The sequence below is a fragment of the Lynx canadensis genome, chromosome C2 (genome assembly GCF_007474595.2).
Source record: "Lynx canadensis isolate LIC74 chromosome C2, mLynCan4.pri.v2, whole genome shotgun sequence".
Taxonomy (NCBI): Eukaryota; Metazoa; Chordata; class Mammalia; order Carnivora; family Felidae; genus Lynx; species Lynx canadensis.
This window is the reverse complement of record NC_044311.2, coordinates 88,356,909-88,374,192: the sequence shown is the minus strand read 5'-3', so window position 1 is coordinate 88,374,192 and position 17,284 is coordinate 88,356,909. Positions and strand designations below refer to the sequence as shown.

General features: G+C 39.9%; 1 protein-coding gene across 1 annotated transcript in view; it reads right to left on the bottom strand.

Annotated features, from left to right (window-relative positions):
* Positions 1-1,261: 1,261 nt before the first annotated feature.
* SLC12A8 (solute carrier family 12 member 8) overlaps positions 1,262-17,284 on the bottom strand; it is a 116,964-nt gene continuing 100,941 nt past the window's right edge. Inside the window, 5 exon segments of the mRNA XM_032594586.1 lie at positions 1,262-1,736; positions 5,541-5,601; positions 14,219-14,336; positions 14,886-14,935; positions 14,938-14,982. Coding sequence (XP_032450477.1) covers positions 1,574-1,736; positions 5,541-5,601; positions 14,219-14,336; positions 14,886-14,935; positions 14,938-14,982 — 437 coding nt within the window. The 3' untranslated portion in view covers positions 1,262-1,573.

The following is a 17,284-nucleotide window of genomic DNA, read 5'->3' as shown; positions in this document are numbered from 1 at the left end:
TCTTCTTGAAAAGGGCCCTCAGAGATCACCAACTCAGGCCTTCATGAATATAGTCCATTGCATTATGGTGTTGCTATTTCCTACATCCCTATTGGGTTTGTTTTCTTTAACCCAAATGGTGCCTGAACAGTAATCATAAACGTGGCCTCATTTTCTAGGAGAGAATGAGATCCATCTGGCTTCTCATCATGACCTTCCCATCCCTGCTTGCTTTAACCCATTCCATCCAGCGGGCCAGTGCTCCTCAACACAGGGCCCGAGGATGGCTCATGTGGAATCACTGGGACACTTATTAAAAATGTAAAGACCAGGACTCTGCCCCAAACCTACTGAACAAAAAACCCTATGGATGAGGTGCAGAAATCTGCACATTTAACAGGCCTCCCAGGTGAGTCTCAGCACACTGGCTTGAGAACGTCTACTACAGAAGAAAGGGGTCAGGACGGACCCAATGGCATGTCCCTCCGGCTCAGTGGTGAAACCACCGACTCTGGGCCAGGTGCTGAATTTACCAGGGGAAGCTACTGCCCTGGCCTCCAGGACTGCATGCTTGTGATGAGTGCCACCCTGAGCTCACAGAGGAACAAAAGAGTCTTGTCCCCTCACGCGTTCATCCTGCAAAACAGCTGCAAAGGTGTCCACAGAGCTGGGGACCACAAAGGCTTTTGAGAACATGAGTCACCATTAGGTATTTCATGGTAATTTAACTTTTTAATTAAAAAGACCTTCCCTAAACAATAATGGCTTACAAATGCATGTGCCCTTTGATCTTGCAATTCCACTTCTGGGAATGTATCCTACGCATACACTTTATGCTTGTACATATGTACAATATTATTCACTGCAGAACTGATTATAGCAGCGTAAGATTGCAAACAATCCAAATGTCATCATTGTGGAATTGATGAAATAAATTATACCACTTTCATACAATGAAAAATGATGAGGAAACCGTATATGCATTGATGTGGAAAAGGGGAAAAGCAAGGTACAGAACATATATATAACATTTTACCTTTTATGGAAAAAAGAAGGAGTAGTAGGAATCCACATTCCTATTTACTTGTGTATTCATAAAGACATGCTGGAAGTATATATAAGAACAGTGACTACGTCTGGGACAGGGGGTGAACACAGGGGAAACGAGGATGGGAGGGAGAGTTTTCACTCTATGTGATTATCCTTTGGGGTTTATAACCATGTGAGTGTATTATTTATTCAAAAAATAAATAATACAATAAAATTTAAAATAACTGTTTATTGTGGCCTTCAGAACAAGCAACCTGGGCTGATTCTCCACACCTACAAGTCTTGATGTTTGTTGTGGAGCTCTTCAAACTGGGTGCATGTTGAGGAGGCCACAGCCACTCCAGTGGTTACCCTGGTGAGATGTGGTACTCCAGACCAGAATGCAGATGTCCATTTTCCAGAACAACAGTGGGAGGACAGGTCTTTGAGTTTCTTACTGAGGAGAATCAGCATCATGAAGGTTCTGAGATTCAGATCCATTGTGCACAGGACAGCTCCAAGAAAGGAGGGCCCTTGGGCTGCCTACTACTAAGCACTCAGTACCCTAGTACTGAGACATCAGCTGTTCCCGACTCACAAAGGAAGAATGGTGGTAGCGATCCCGAGTAGCGAAGTCTGCGTTCTCCTGGGTGAGCTGAGTCATTTCCATGTCAACCCTAGCCAGGGATGGCGCCAAAATTATCTGCTCTTGGGGAGATCTCAAGCTCCTTCAGTGAGAGAAACACAGAGGGCAGTCAGAAAGACGAAGTACTGTAACAGCAGAGACGAGTCTCCTCTGGGATAGAGTAACAATCTACAAAAATGTCATTGTGCTATTATCTTGTACTTATTATTTAATATGGATTTAAATAAAATAACTGCGGAACACTATGTGTATAATAGTTTATGAACCCAAACTGTAATAAATATATATCAAAATAAGGGGAGAGAGTGAGATTTATCTTTCTTTAGTAGAAACAGGTAAAACTGCATCCACCCAATAGGAGGCAACCCACAAAGATAACCATCCAAATGGTATCAAGTTGGGGCTCTACAGCTTTGCTTTGTTTTTCTGTCAAATGAAATCATGGAACGGAGAGGCTGGAAAACTGAGAAGAGTAGGAAGAGAAACTCCCTCTTTGGTTCTTTGGAAAGGAAGTTGAATGAGGAATGGTTCCCAGGGCTAAGGTTTACATAGGAACCAGCTACGATGGGAACTGCAAAGGCTTTTGACACTTTGTTGGCCTGAAGACAAAAAGCAAGTCCTGATATGGATTCCATTGTCACTGAAGTGTCTACATACAGTTGGAGTTAAAATAATCCGGTAAGGGAAAATGTCTGGGATACAAGAGGAAAGTGCTAGAGGCAGAATGCAGTAAGGAAAGATCAGACGGGCAGTCAGGGTACCTATTGAAGATGGATAGTCACAGCTCTGCCACTAGTTAGCCTCACGGCCCCAGGCAAACCTCTTCACCTCCGGTGCCTCTATTTTTCTCATCTTTCAGTCCCTATCAATTCCGTCAGTCTGTGTTAGGTCCTTAAGTCATACCTTAAGCATGGATTTCCTTGTTAAAATTTTACTTAAAAAGAATCATCTACTTCATGAGTAGTAATGTGCGAGTTGTTTAAAGAATATATTTGAGGGGCGCCTGGGTGGCTCAGTCGTTAAGCGGCCGACTGCGGCTCAGGTCATGATCTCGCAGTCCGTGAGTTCGAGCCCCGTGTTGGGCTCTGTGCTGACAGCTCAGAGCCTGGAGTCTGTTTCAGATTCTGTGTCTCCCTCTCTCTGACCCTCCCCCATTCATGCTCTGTCTCTGTCTCAAAAATAAATAAACGTTAAAAAAAATAAAAAAATAAATAAAGAATATATTTGACAATTATTTTTAAAAGGTTCTAAGCTTGTGGAACGTCAGCAGAAAGCTCCAGCTGTCGGCTGCAAGATGTGCTGTTACAGAAGTTCAGATCACAGGACTACAGCTTGCAGCTGCTTGCTGAGAACATACCCAAATCAGAAAGATGGGAGGTTTTCTGAGAAATGAGTTAATTTCTCTAAAGGTTGGATCTCCAGGAAGTGAGGTTAGGAGGTGACAAAAATGCCATGCCAGTCAACATACAAGTGTTTTTGCTGATGTATTTTTTTGTTAATGCCCTTTTTTTTTTTAGCTGAAACCATTGCATTCTTCTGAGTTTGGGGAAATAATATGCTTCACTTTTACAGCAGAATGGCCTGAGAATTCTCACCTGGGCAGTTGCTAGGACTTCTAAAAGAAAGTTCTCTCAAGGCAAGGTCAGGCCAATTTCACATAATTCTGGAAATTATATGTGTAACAGAGGAAATAACATAGCCAAAGTCCTTTGCCCAAACACATTCTACAATATTATTCTTCTTTGGTTTTGAAGAGCCTCTAGGACTATAGTTGTGGTGGGTGGATGGAACAAAACCTTCCAAACTACAAAACAGAAACACAGCTAGCAATTTCTACTTTTAAATGAATCACCATGTCTTGGTCCTTTCACCCTCCTGAATAACCACCAGGGTACCTCACCCTGAGGCCAGCAAGTGTGATGTTGACACTTAGCTGATGCCTCCACCACCCACTTTACAAGCCCACAGAGCTTTCAATAGTGTGCACTGGGTTCCATTCCAACCAAAGCACTATCCTTTTCTAGGAGGAATAATCTCCTCCTAGAACACTGCTTTTTCTACATAGTACTACAGTGACCTCAGAGGTGAGATTCCTTGAGTTCAGAGTGCAGCTTAAGGAGTAGTGACCTCTCATGGTCATTTATAGGCTTTAAACCCAGACATGCCTAAAAATATTCCTGCAAATCAGATAAGGCCAAATACTGTCAATCACACATCACTTGCAGCTAGCTCCAGATTCTGTAGGTGACTTCTACACAGAATCTATGTCCACTCAAACTCTACTTTCCCCTAGGACTAGGTGTTAGGGGAAAATGCCAGTGTGTTGTGACATGTCATCCAACCTGGTGCCTCAGACTGGAAGAGAGGCCAAGAGGTGACCCGCCCCCTTCTATAGCTAGGCAAAGGATGTTAGCCCAGCTTCCAGGCAGACAGGGGTTCGCCACACACACCCCACCTCCTCCCAGCCCTTTCCCTGTTGGTTTCCATGGCCCCTGCTCCTTTTTGTCATCATCCTAGGCTCTAACACCTAGGTTTCATCTCTTCACCAACTTGAACGGATTGCTAGTGCTTATAAAGAGTTGTCTTTAAAAGAATTCTTAGGGGGCGCCTGGGTGGCGCAGTCAGTTAAGCGTCCGACTTCAGCCAGGTCACGATCTCGCGGTCCGTGAGTTCGAGCCCCGCGTCGGGCTCTGGGCTGATGGCTCAGAGCCTGGAGCCTGTTTCCGATTCTGTGTCTCCCTCTCTCTGCCCCCCTCCCCGTTCATGCTCTGTCTCTCTCTGTCCCAAAAATAAATAAACGTTGAAAAAAAAATAAAAAAATAAAAATTTAAAAATAAAAGAATTCTTAGGAGGGAAGAATGGGGAGTTAGTTTAATGGGTATAGGCCTTCTGTTTTGTAGATGGAGAGTTCTGGAGATGGATGGTGCGGATGGTTGCATGACGATGTGAATGGACTTAATGCCACTGAACTGTATGCTTAAAAATGGCTAAGATGGCAAGGTTTATGATATGTGTATTTTACCACAATAAAAAAAAAAACTGGGGCAAGAGGATTCTGAACTTACATCTGGGATCAATGGGAAAGGCTGCCATTATCCATTAGCAATGTCAGGGCATGGAAGGTGCAAATACTATTAAGTATGACACAGATATCTATAGTTTCAGAAACAAACCAACAAAATGAAACCAAATAAACACTTGGTTGGGTCCTGACTGGATTTGCCCAGCCTGCCGCTTCGACTCTGCACTGGTATTGAAAGGGGAAGGAAGTGATTTTCCAGAATCCCAAGGCCTTCAAAGTTGAGGAAGCATTGCTACTGGAAGGGTGTTGGAAAAAGAGGAGAGAGATGAGAGCACTCCTGAAACCTTACCTTCTACATGAGCCCTCCTCCTGCTTCTCAAGACAGTTTGTTCTTCCCTTTCCCTGTGTATTTGAACATGGAGGGCCCACAGAAATCCTCCAGCATCTCTGCTCTGTTTCTGTACTCGTTTTCACCAATACAATCATGTCAGCTACCTCTGATTTGAGATGGCAGATGGGTGGTGTTTCAGGCCTTAATCTTGTGTATGATTGTGTATTGATGCTGGTGTGTCTTAGGCTGCACACTGACAGCAGCTCTCTTGACTCATCACCCAGCGATCACATTCTAAATAAAGCCTCTATTCGTGATTCCTGAGGGTAAGAAGGGAAGAAGCCTGAGCCAGAGGAAGCTTCTGATGAGCTGAGGCTGGGGGGCAGGGTTGGGGGGGGGGGCAGCGAGGAGCAGAGTCTTAGTGTCCTTGAGGTTGTCAAATGCCAGGTTCCCATTCCACAGTTCACTTAAACCTAGCCAGGGGCTAGACACCCTTAGTACCATACCTCTCAGGGCCCCAGAGTAGCACAGACCTGCAGGAGGGGATCAGAAGAGACTTCATCCACCTGAGGAAGCTGAAGTTGGAGGCTGATCCTACAGGGAAGACATATACACAAATATTGATTAAAGGCTCTATGTATGCATCCAGGAGCTCAGTTTTAATAGTGTGATTATACACTCTCTGATACACACACAGAATTAGCACAGTTTTTTTTTTTCATTTTTCAGTTTAACTAAACTTTATTCATGGTAATACTCCGACAGCAACCAGCTAAGGACTTTGTACCCAAATGTAGTTTTCAAACCTATATTTCAACAATTTCTAAAATTCAAAATCCCAAGAAAGAAACTAAATACAGTGCTATACAGGAAAAAGCAGAGGGTTTGCTAACTTCAGTCTTAGGAATTTAAAATTATTTTGATAATCTCTTAGATTCAAATTGGTGATACGTTAAATACATGGTATAAAATCCCCTACTAGACCATTCACTCTTTAAGGATAGAAAGGATGTCTTTTTCATCTTGGAACACTCACAGTACAACACCCACAGAACCTGGCACTTAGGATGTTTCAATAGGTGTTAAGTGACTCACATACCTCAATATGTAGAAGCGTCAGAGCTGAAGTTTGAAGTGAGACTGTTGTGATACTACCCAAGTTTCTTGACATCAGACACACTGATTAGAATAGGACTTATCAACTTTTTTTTTTAATCCATCCCTCCTTTGATGTGGGTTTTTTAAAAATCTCACATAATAAATTATATATATATAAAACTTTAGGAAATCAAATCAAATGGTGCTCGCTTTGGCAGCACATATACTAAAATTGGAAGGAAATCAAATCAAACGTAATTTTTTTTAAATGCTTCTCCAAATTTTATATATATGTATATGTATATATGTATACCTATACATGTATATGCTTACATATGCATACATATATGCGTATATGTATGTATGTATGTATATGGTACAGTGAATATATATCTACCATATACACCAAACACACATATACATATATATACATAACATTGGTTAATAAGATAATATTCAATATATAATCAGAATGTTAGCATTATGGGGCTTACATTAGAATCTTGGCTAATGTCAACAGTATGCCCCTAATAACATTTATTTCCTCAGTTTCATTCAGGGTTCTTATGGTTAACGGGAGAATAAATTTTAGATCTGCATTAATTCTACAATTGTAAGAGAAAGTTCCTAATATATTTTGATACTCTCAGTAGAAAGAAAATAAACATTTTACTGACCCTTCTTATGTGTGATCACTTAGGTTCTAAATTATCTAAATTTCAGATGTAGATTGGCCTGAAATTTTATTTCATGTTTTCCTGTGAATAAATTTCTGGGAAATATTTAAATTTCTTAATATCAAACTAATTTCTAAGAAATTTAGAAGCAATCACTAATGTAATCCCTATGTTAATCAAAATATATTCTATCCATTAAACTAGCTGATACTAGGACCTCTCCTTAGCATGACTTTTTCTAAAGCATTATTTTTCACATAAGTGGGACTTAAAATGTTTGCAGTGCTTTACTTTCAAAACTCTACATCAGGGGCGCCTGGGTGGCTCAGTCAGTTGAGTGTCTGACTCTTGATCTCAGCTCAAGTTTTGATCTCAGGGTCTTGAGTTCAAGCCCTGTGTTGGGCTCCAGACTGGGTGTGAAGCCTACCTAAACAAACAAACAAACAAAGTAAACCTCTATACATCAAACTATTCTAATTCTGAAGAACTTTTTTTTTCTTTTCAGTTTGCCTGGATTGTTATGGTTTGATTTAGTTAGAACTTGAAACTAATTGCTTCATTTTAAATTGGGGCATCATAGAATTTTGTTTAAAAGTGCTCTCAACTGTATATATATTTTTAAGTTTATTTATTTGAGAGAGAGAGAAAGCACACTCATGGTGGGAGAGCAGTTGGAGGAGGGGCAGAGGGAGAGGGGGAAAGAGAGAATCCCAAACAGGCTCTGTACTGTCAGCATCAACCCCATAGTGGAGCTGGATCTCATGAACTGTGAGCTCATGACCTGAGTCAAAATCAAGAGTCAGACGTTCAACTGACTGCGCCACCCTGGCACTCCTCAACTGTATTTTTTAAACAGCTTTATTACTGAGGAATAACTGACATATAATCAGAGTACTGACTGTGTTTTCTTTCTTTATTATTGCCACTCTGGAATTTGTGGCCTTGATCCTGGAGGTGGAGCTAATTCCTAGAGATAGCCAACTCCCCTGTGAGCATACTTTTGATATACAAACCAACCAATCCAGAGCCCTTACCCCCAATCTCCTCCTTTGTTAAACTCCCACACACTGAGATACTCCCCTGCCAGGGGACAGCTTGTGACTCCAGGGCCAGGGACAGCTAGTGACCACTCCTCAAGCCCAGAGCCCACTGAAATTATTCAAACTATCCAAACCTAAACTCACTCAGCTACCTACCTGCCTCACCCATTCCTTCCCATTAAAACTCCAATTATGGCTCTGAGCCTTGTTCTCTTCTCTTCTTCTTCTGCCTCCTGACCAACCTGGTCCTTCCCCATGTGGCCCTGAGTGGTATGCCATGCTTCCTCTTTCTAGGGGTCTGTCAGTATAAGCTTCTTCCTTCTTGACAATCACTTCTGTGTGTGTGTGTGTGTGTGTGTGTGTGTGTGTGTGTGTGTATCTTACCATTTCTGTGCCTGTGTTTAATCTTACTAATTAAAACAAATCCTGGGTACATTTTTAGAACAAACTACATGTATTTAAAGTGTAAAATTTGGTAAGTATTGACACATATATGTACTGTGAAACCATTACCACAAACAAAATAATGAACAAATCTATTACCTCCAATAGTTTCCTCAAGTCACTTCATAAGACCTCTCTCCCACACATTCCCCCAACCCACAAACCCCATCCAAAAGCAACCACAGATCTGCTGTCATTATAGATTAGTTTGCATTTTCAATAATTATAGATATATGAAATAATATACTATGTACTCTTTTTGTCTGGTTTCTTTCACTCATCATCATTATTTTGAGATTCATCCATGTTACTGCATGTATCAATAGTCCATTCTTTAAAAAAAGTAAGTTCATTCTTTTTACTGTTGAGTAGTAGTCCATTGTATGGCTGTACTACAATTTATTTATAGAGTCACCTGTTGTTGGACATATGGGTTGTTTCTAGTTTGGGGCTACTTACAAATTAAGCTGCTATGAATATTCATGTACTTTTTTTGAGAGAGAGAGAGTGGGAGAGAGGGGCAGCGAGAAAGGGAGAGAAAATCCCAAGCAGGCTCCACACTCAACGTGGAGCCTGACGTGGAGTTCAATCTCACAACTGTAAGATCATGACCTGGGCCAAAATCTAGAGTTAGTAGCCCAACTGACTGAGTCACCTACGCACCCCATGTCATGTTTTTAATGGCCATATTCTTTCATTCATCTTGGGTAAATAACTAGAAGTACGGTAGCTGATTCATATAGCAGGTATAGATTTAAATTTTTGGGGGGGGGATTTTATTTATTTATATATTTTTTAAATTTTAATTCCAGTGTAGTTAACATACAGCATTATATTAGTTTCAGGCATATAATATAGTGATTCAATTCCCTTCATCACCAGCACTCATCACAACAAGTGTACTCCTTAATCCCCACCACCTATTTCACACACATACCCTCATCTCCCCTGTTTAATTTTTAAAAATTTTTTTAACATTTATTTATTATTGGGAGACAGAGCATGAGCATGGGAGGGGCAGAGAGAGGAGGAGACACAGAATCTGAAGCAGGCTCCAGGCTCTGAGCTGTCAGCACAGAGCCCGACGTGGGGCTTGAACTCATGAATGCAAGATCATGACCTGAGCCGAAGTAAGATGTTCAACCAACTGAGCCACCCAGGCGCCCCTCCCCTGTTTAATTTTTTAATAAATTGCCAAACTGTTATACAAAATGATTGTATCATTTTTACACTCCCACCTGCAGTGTATGATAGTTCTCCTTGGAATATCTTCACCAACATATGACATGGTCAGTACTTTTAATTTTAGTCTTATAAATAGGTATATAGTAATATGTTATGATTTTAATTGCATTTCCTAATAACCACTCATGTTGAACATCTTCATGTGCTTATTTGCCATCCATTTATGTTCTTTAGTGAAATCTATTTAAAATTCTTGCCCATTTTTGTTGTCATATTGAATATTGAATATTGAGAGTTTTTATATGTTCTAGATACAAGTCCTTTATAAGATATGTGAATTGCTAATATTCTCTCACAGCCTATGTCTTGCCAGTATATTTGGAAGATCAGAGTTCTCAGTTTTGATGAAGTCCAATTTTTCAACTCTTTTCCTGTATTGAGTGTTATGTCTAAGAAATCTTTGCTTCACTCACAGTCACAGTTTCTCATATTTTATTTTAGAAACTTTATAATTTGGGGTTTTACATTTAGTTCTATGATCTATTTTGAGTTATTTTTATATTGTATGATGTATGCATTGAATATGGATTTCCAGTTGTTACAGCACCAATTGCTGAGAAGACTTTTCATTCACTGAATTGCCTTTGCACCTTTTTTGAAAATCAACTGACCATGTATGTGTGGGCTAATTTTTGGACTCTCTATTTTGGCTACTGATTTATTTGTCTATCTTGATGCCAATACCATACCATCTCAATTGCTTTAGCTTATAATCAGTCTCGAAATCAGGTAATGTAAGTTCTCCAACTTAGTTCTTTTACAAAGCTGGTTGGACTACTCTAGGTTTTTTGCATTTCCATATAAATATTTTGGAATCCATTTGCCAGTTGCTACACAAAAGGTAGCTGAGATTTTTATTAGGATTGTGTTGAATCTATGGAACAATTTGGGGAGAACCGGCATTAAGAATACTGAATTGGGTGCCTCAGTAGCTCAGTCGGTAAAGCATCTGACTCTTGATCTCAGCTCAGGTCTTGATCTTAGAGTCATGAGTTAAAGCCCTGCATTGGTCCCTATGCTGCATATGGTTATATTCAACTTGTTAATGTTTTGTTATGATCTTTTGCATCTACATTCATGAAGGATATTGGTGTGCAGTTTTCCAAAGAGTTTCTATGGAATTAATATTCTTCTCTTCCTTAAATATTTGGTAGTTTGCATTAGTGAAGCCATCTGGGCCTAGAGTTTTCTCTGTGGGAAGGTTTTTAATGACAAGGTATTTACATGACCTAAATAGTCCTATGTTTCTTCTAGAGAGAACTTTGGTAGTTTATATCTTTCAAGGAATTTGTCCAATTTATCTAAGTTGCCACACTTATTGGCACATAACTATTTATAGTATTTCTTTGTTTTTCTTTTAATATCTGTAGACTCTAGTAATGCCATCTCTCTCACTTCTGGTATTGATAGTTTTATAACTTCTCTCCTTTTATACTCATCAGTATGGCTAAAGATTTGTCAATTTTACTGATGTCACGTAACCAGATTTTTGTTTCACTGGCATTCTCCCTATGTAAAATTTTTATTGATTTCTACTTTGATATTTATTGTTTCTTTTTTTTCTTCGTATTTGAGATTAATTTGCTCTTCTTTCTCCAGTTTCTTAAATTGGAGGCTGGGGTCATTGATTTCAGACATTTCTTCATTTCTTTTTTTTTTTTAAATTTTTTTTTTCAACGTTTTTTATTTTATTTTTGGGACAGAGAGAGACAGAGCATGAACGGGGGAGGGGCAGAGAGAGAGGGAGACACAGACTCGGAAACAGGCTCCAGGCTCCGAGCCATCAGCCCAGAGCCCGACGCGGGGCTCGAACTCACGGACCGCGAGATCGTGACCTGGCTGATGTCGGACGCTTAACCGACTGCGCCACCCAGGCGCCCCTTCTTCATTTCTAATATAAGCATTTGATGCTATAAATTTCCTTCCAACTACTGAATTAGCTTCATCCCATAATTTTGAAATGTTACATTTTCATTTTTGTTCAGTTCAAAATATTTTGTAATTCCACTTTTTTAAATGTTTATCTTCTTTATTTTGAGAGAGAAAGAGAGCATGCAAGCAGGGGAGAGGCAGAGATAGAGGGAGAGAGAAAGAATCTCAAGCAGGCTCTGCATCATCAGCACAGAGCCTGACATGGGGCTTGAGCTCACAAACCATGAGATCATGACCTGAGCCAAAATCAAGGATCAGATGCTTAACTGACTGAACCACCCAAATACCCCTGTAATTTCACTTTGGATGACAAGTTATTTAGTTTCCTTAGTATTCTTAGTCATTTAGTGTTATTTAGTGTTCTTTGGTTTCTAAATATTTTGATAACCAGAATATTATTCTATTACTTATTTCTAATTCCCCTTTAGTCAAAGAACATACTTTGTTCTTGAATTTACCTGAATGCTTTTAAATTTGTTGTGACTTTTTTTTTTAAATCCGAGAATATGGTTTATCCTGGCAAGTTCATATATACTTGAATAAAATGTATATTCTGTTGTTGTTAGGTGGCATGTTCTATAAATGTCAATTTGCTTGGGATTGTTGGCAATGTTATTCAAGTCTTCTAAAGTCTTACTGATTTGGAGCACTTGGGTGGCTCAGTTGGTTAAGTATCTGACTCTTGATTTTGACTCAGGTCATGATCTCACGATTTATGAGACTGAGCTCCATGTCAGGCTCTGTTAGCTCGGAGCCTGCTTAGAATTCTCTCTTTCCCTCTCTCTCTGCCCCTCCCCCACTAGTGCTCTCTCTCTCTCTCTCTCTGCTCAAAATAAACATTTAAAAATAAATAAATAAAGTGTTACTGATTTTATGCCTACTTATTTTAGCAATTATTGAGAGAGAGGTGTTGGAATTTCTGACTATAATTATAAACTTTTCTATTTCTGTTTGCAGTTCTGTCAGGTTTTGCATCATGTTATTTTAAAGCTCTGTTTCTTTTTTTTTCTCTTTAATGCTTATTTATTTTGAGAGAGAGGGAGAGAGAGAGTCCCAAGCAGGCTCCACCCTGCCAGCACACAGCCTGATGTGGGGCTTGATCTCATGAACTGTGAGATCATGACCAGAGCAGAAATCAAGAGTTGGACACTTACCAAATGAGACACCCAGGCACTCCTCAAAGCTCTGTTCTAAGTACATAAATGTTAAGGTTTGTTATATCCTCTTGATGCATTTTTCCCTTTATTTTTATGAAATGACCCTCTTTATCCTTTACCTTTATGAAATGACCCTCTTTATATCTCTGATAAGATTCTTTTCTCTGAAATCTGTTTTGTCTGGTGTTAGTATAATCAGTCCAGCTTTGTTTTGATTCATGTTATCATGATATTATCTTTTCCCACCCCTTTACTTTTAACTTATTTGTGCCTTTATTATTTTTTTTTTTTAATTTTTTTTTTCAACGTTTATTTATTTTTGGGACAGAGAGAGACAGAGCATGAACAGGGGAGGGGCAGAGAGGAGAGGGAGACACAGAATCGGAAACAGGCTCCAGGCTCCGAGCCATCAGCCCAGAGCCCGACGCGGGGCTCGAACTCACGGACCGCGAGATCGTGACCTGGCTGAAGTCGGACGCTTAACCGACTGCGCCACTCAGGCGCCCCCCTTTATTATTTTTTTTAATGTTTATTTATTTAGGCGGGGGGAGAGTGCAAGTGTGTGCATGTGTGCTAGCTGGGGAGGGGCAGAGAGAGAGAGAGGGAGAGTCCCAAGCAGACCCCATGCTCAGCATGGAGCCCTGTGTGGGGCTTGATCTCACAACCATGAGATCATGACCTGAGCCAAAGTCAAGAGTCAGACCCTTAACCAACTGAGCCACCCATGTAACCCATGTGTCTTTATATTTAAAGTAGATTCCCTATAGGCAGCATATAGCTGCTTTTTTATTGAATCTGACAATCTCAGAGTTTATACCTTTGAATTGTGAATATTTAGACTGTTTATATTTAGTGTGTTTATTGATATAACTATATAGGTATATAGGTATAGCTAGGTTTATTGATATAGCTGTAAACCACCCTTCTGTTTTTTGTTTGTCTTATATGTCCTTTATGATCATTTTCCTTTTCTGCTTTATTCTATTTGAGCCTTCTTAAATTCAATTTATTCTTCTTATTCGCTTATTAGCTATAACTCTGTTGTATTATTTTAGTGGTTGCTGTAGGACTTGTTAGTATACCTTTGTAACCTTATCATGGCCTACCTTTTTTAAAATGTTATTATTTATTTATTTTGATGAGAGAGAGAGAGAGCATGAGTAGGGGAGGGGCAGAGAGAGCAAAAATCTTAAGCAGGCTCCACACTGTCAGTGCTCAACCCCATGAACTGTGAGATCAGGACCTGAGCCAAAATCAAGAGTCAGTCGCTTAACTGAGTGTGCCACCCAGGTGCCCCTATCGTGGTCTACCTTTAAGTGATGTTATAGTATTTCACATTAGTATCAGAAACCTAAAGCAGTATGTTCCCATTTCTTTCCTCCTCCCTTGTGCTGCTGCTGTCATCGATTTTACTTCCACACGTCTTATAAACCTTACAAGTTGTTATTATTTTTTGTTACCATTTATATGCATGTTATATTTTTCCTCCTAGACTATAATAAGCTACTTGAAAATGAGATTAGAATCTGAATTAGTTGGCATTTAATAGGTGCTCAAAATGCAGTTTTTTCAATGAAAGCTAAACGAGAAGAAGGAAGATGGCAGCAAAATGGCTTACCAAGGTGAAGCCCTGGACTGGCCCGACCGATATAGAAATACACAATGGCAGCAACACCCATGTTAATGAGGGTATAGACCCACTGGATCACAAACATGATGAGAAGGGACCCAACAACCTGTGGAAACAGAATACGAAGGCAAGTCACCTAATAGTTTATCACGTGGTAAGCAAGTCACAAGGTAAAGACTTCAAGAAACAACAGTCCCTCTAATCTACCTCTGATCACTATAAATTCTAAATAGAAGTTCACACATAATTCAAAAAACTGCACTTAAGAAAATAGTTGAGAAGACACCCACCCAAAAGTACCCTGTAATCAAAACTATCAATAAATATCCTACCCTAGCTCCTTGTCCTACTTCTCCCTAGAAGAAACAAATTAGAGTGAAATTATGCTAATTTGGTATACCTAGAAATTTAGTGACCCAGAGGTTATCACAGATGATTAATTATTTTTTAAAGTAAACCACTGATTGAAATAAGTGGTTCATTAAATATAATCTTGCCATTTGTAATCCCATCTAAAGTCTAATGTAACACACTTAAATCACATTGCTCCTAATTAAGGGTGTCCTTTTTCCTCTCCCCTCTGCAGCTCCCTAGATCAACATCTCTACCTGAATTCTTTCTCAAGGACAATTGAGATAAAAATGAGGTAACTCACCCCTAACAGGGAGACCCAGGGGTGTCACATGTGGGTGTAGAAAGAATTGGTCTCCTCTGGATATCTTGGTCCTGGAGCCTAGACTTCAGGAAGAACTCTAAAAAATAAATGAGCCGAATCCTTGGTACCAATTTGTTACCAAACCCTTTTTCTATTTTAGAGCAAATATCTATGAATTCCTCCTCTCCAGTTTTGTAACTCAGCCCAAAAACAATCTCCATTCACCTCAACTATTAACTCCCTTGACCACACTTGAGGCTAGTAACTTTACATCTCTTAAATCATGATTTCAATCTATCTACCCCTGCTTATCACTTCTGTTTTTCTCATTTACTCTGCTGTCTCCCGCCCTCAACTGTTCATAGCCTACAGAGGGATCTCCAGTCAATTTGCCCTGGTATGTTTTTGCTTTCTATTACTTACCTCCTCTTTTCAGTACCCTCTTACCCAGCTAAGATTCTATGATCAAAGACTAAGAGCATTCCCTTGCTTACATTACCTGCTTCCACACTTCCACACTTCCATTCCTCAGTGGTCTTACACCTAGTCAACTCATTCTCCTACTCTCTGATGTAACAAACTTATGACCTCTTCTCTCAAAAGAGAGCTTTTATATTCTCTCATAACCAAAGCTACCAAGCCACTTGCATCTGTATCCTCTCTTCTGCCCTCCCTCCTTCTACAGTGGATGAATATCCCTGGCTCTTACATAAGGCACATCCCTCCACTAGTGCCCTGCTCAAGGGCTTTGCTTTTGCATCATCACTTTTTTCCACCAATACAATATACTGTAACTTCTCCCACCTAAACAAATATTTCCCAGTCATCCCTCAGCTACTGCTCTATTTCTTTATCTTCCTTAGAGCTAAATTTCTCAAAAGAATTGCCTATACAGTTTCTACCTCCAATATTTCCCTCAGCCCACTCTTAAGATTGTAAACAACACTAAACTTCCCTTCCTACAGTTGCCAATGATGTGAAACTTCAAATTCAATGGTCAACTCACAGTCCTCATCCTACTGGACCTTTCAGACAGCATCTAACACAAGTGATCTCTTTCTACTTGTTGAAACACTACCTCCTCTTGGTTTCTAAGATGACTTGCTCCCCTTGTTTTCCTCCTATCTCACTGGCCACTTCTTGTCAGTCTCCTTTGCTGGCTTACCACCTCTTTCCAGCTTCCGAATATTGGAGTATCTCAGCATTTATTTAGTCCCCAGCAATCTTCTTATTTCCATATATATTCACTCCTAGGAGATCTCATCTAGTCTCAAGTGGCTTTAAATACTATCCACGCACTGATGTTCCAATTTTATATCATCATCGACCTCTCCCTTGAACTGAAGTCTTGAATATTTAGTTGTCTTCTTAATATCTCCCCTTACATGGCTAACAAACACTTCAAACTTTAACATGGTTAAAGCAGAAATCTATTTTCCCCAGGTCTTCTTGATCTGAATAAATGACACTACCATTCACTCAAATATCAAAGATTTATCCTGGACCCCTCTTTTTCACATACCTACATCTATTCCATCAGTAATTCCTGTTGATCCTACCACCAAAATGTATCAAAAATGTGACCACTCCATTGCTCTCCCATCCTAGTCCAAGTCACTTTCATCTTTCATCTGATTTACTGTATTGTGTTCCTGTAGTAGAAAACCACAGTCAGTAGTATATCCAGGATCTCTCACATCTAGGTGTGGCCAGATGACTAGGTTCTCACCACTGGAATGTGAACAAAGTGATAAATGTCACTTCTGCACCAAGGTCTTTAGGAGAATAGGTATGCCTCTTCTTTGTGCCTGAAATATGAATATGGTAACTGAGTCCTGACTTTGTATGACAAGGTACTAAGGAATAGTAAAGTCAAAAGAATAGAAGGACCCTGAGTCCCCGAATCAATACATGGAGGAGAGCCGTCCTAGACTATTAGTGCAAGTGAGAAATAAATTTCCGTTGTGTTTGAGTCACTATGTTTTTGGTTATTGTTATAGCAGTTTAGCCTACCTTTATATATCTTCAACAGGGTTTGGTTTGGTTTTAGTTATCTCCTTAAAGCCTAAATCTGATCATATCACAACCCTGACCTGCATGGCCCTTTCCTCACTGTACTCATCCTATCCCTCTCCCCTGGCTCATTCCTCTCCAGTTGCTGCTGGACCTCTGCTGTTCTTGGAATCTGCCAATCCTATTCCCACCTGTACCTTCATACACACCATTTCCTCTGCCTAGAACTCTTCCCCAATATCTCTGCATGGCTCTCTCTTTTATACAATTCAGTTCTCCATTAAAATATCCTCTTCTCAGAGATATCTTTTCTGAAAACCTATCAGAAACAGTAACCTTTCTCTCCACCCTAGTCTCTCTCTCTATCCTGTTACCTTGCTCTATTA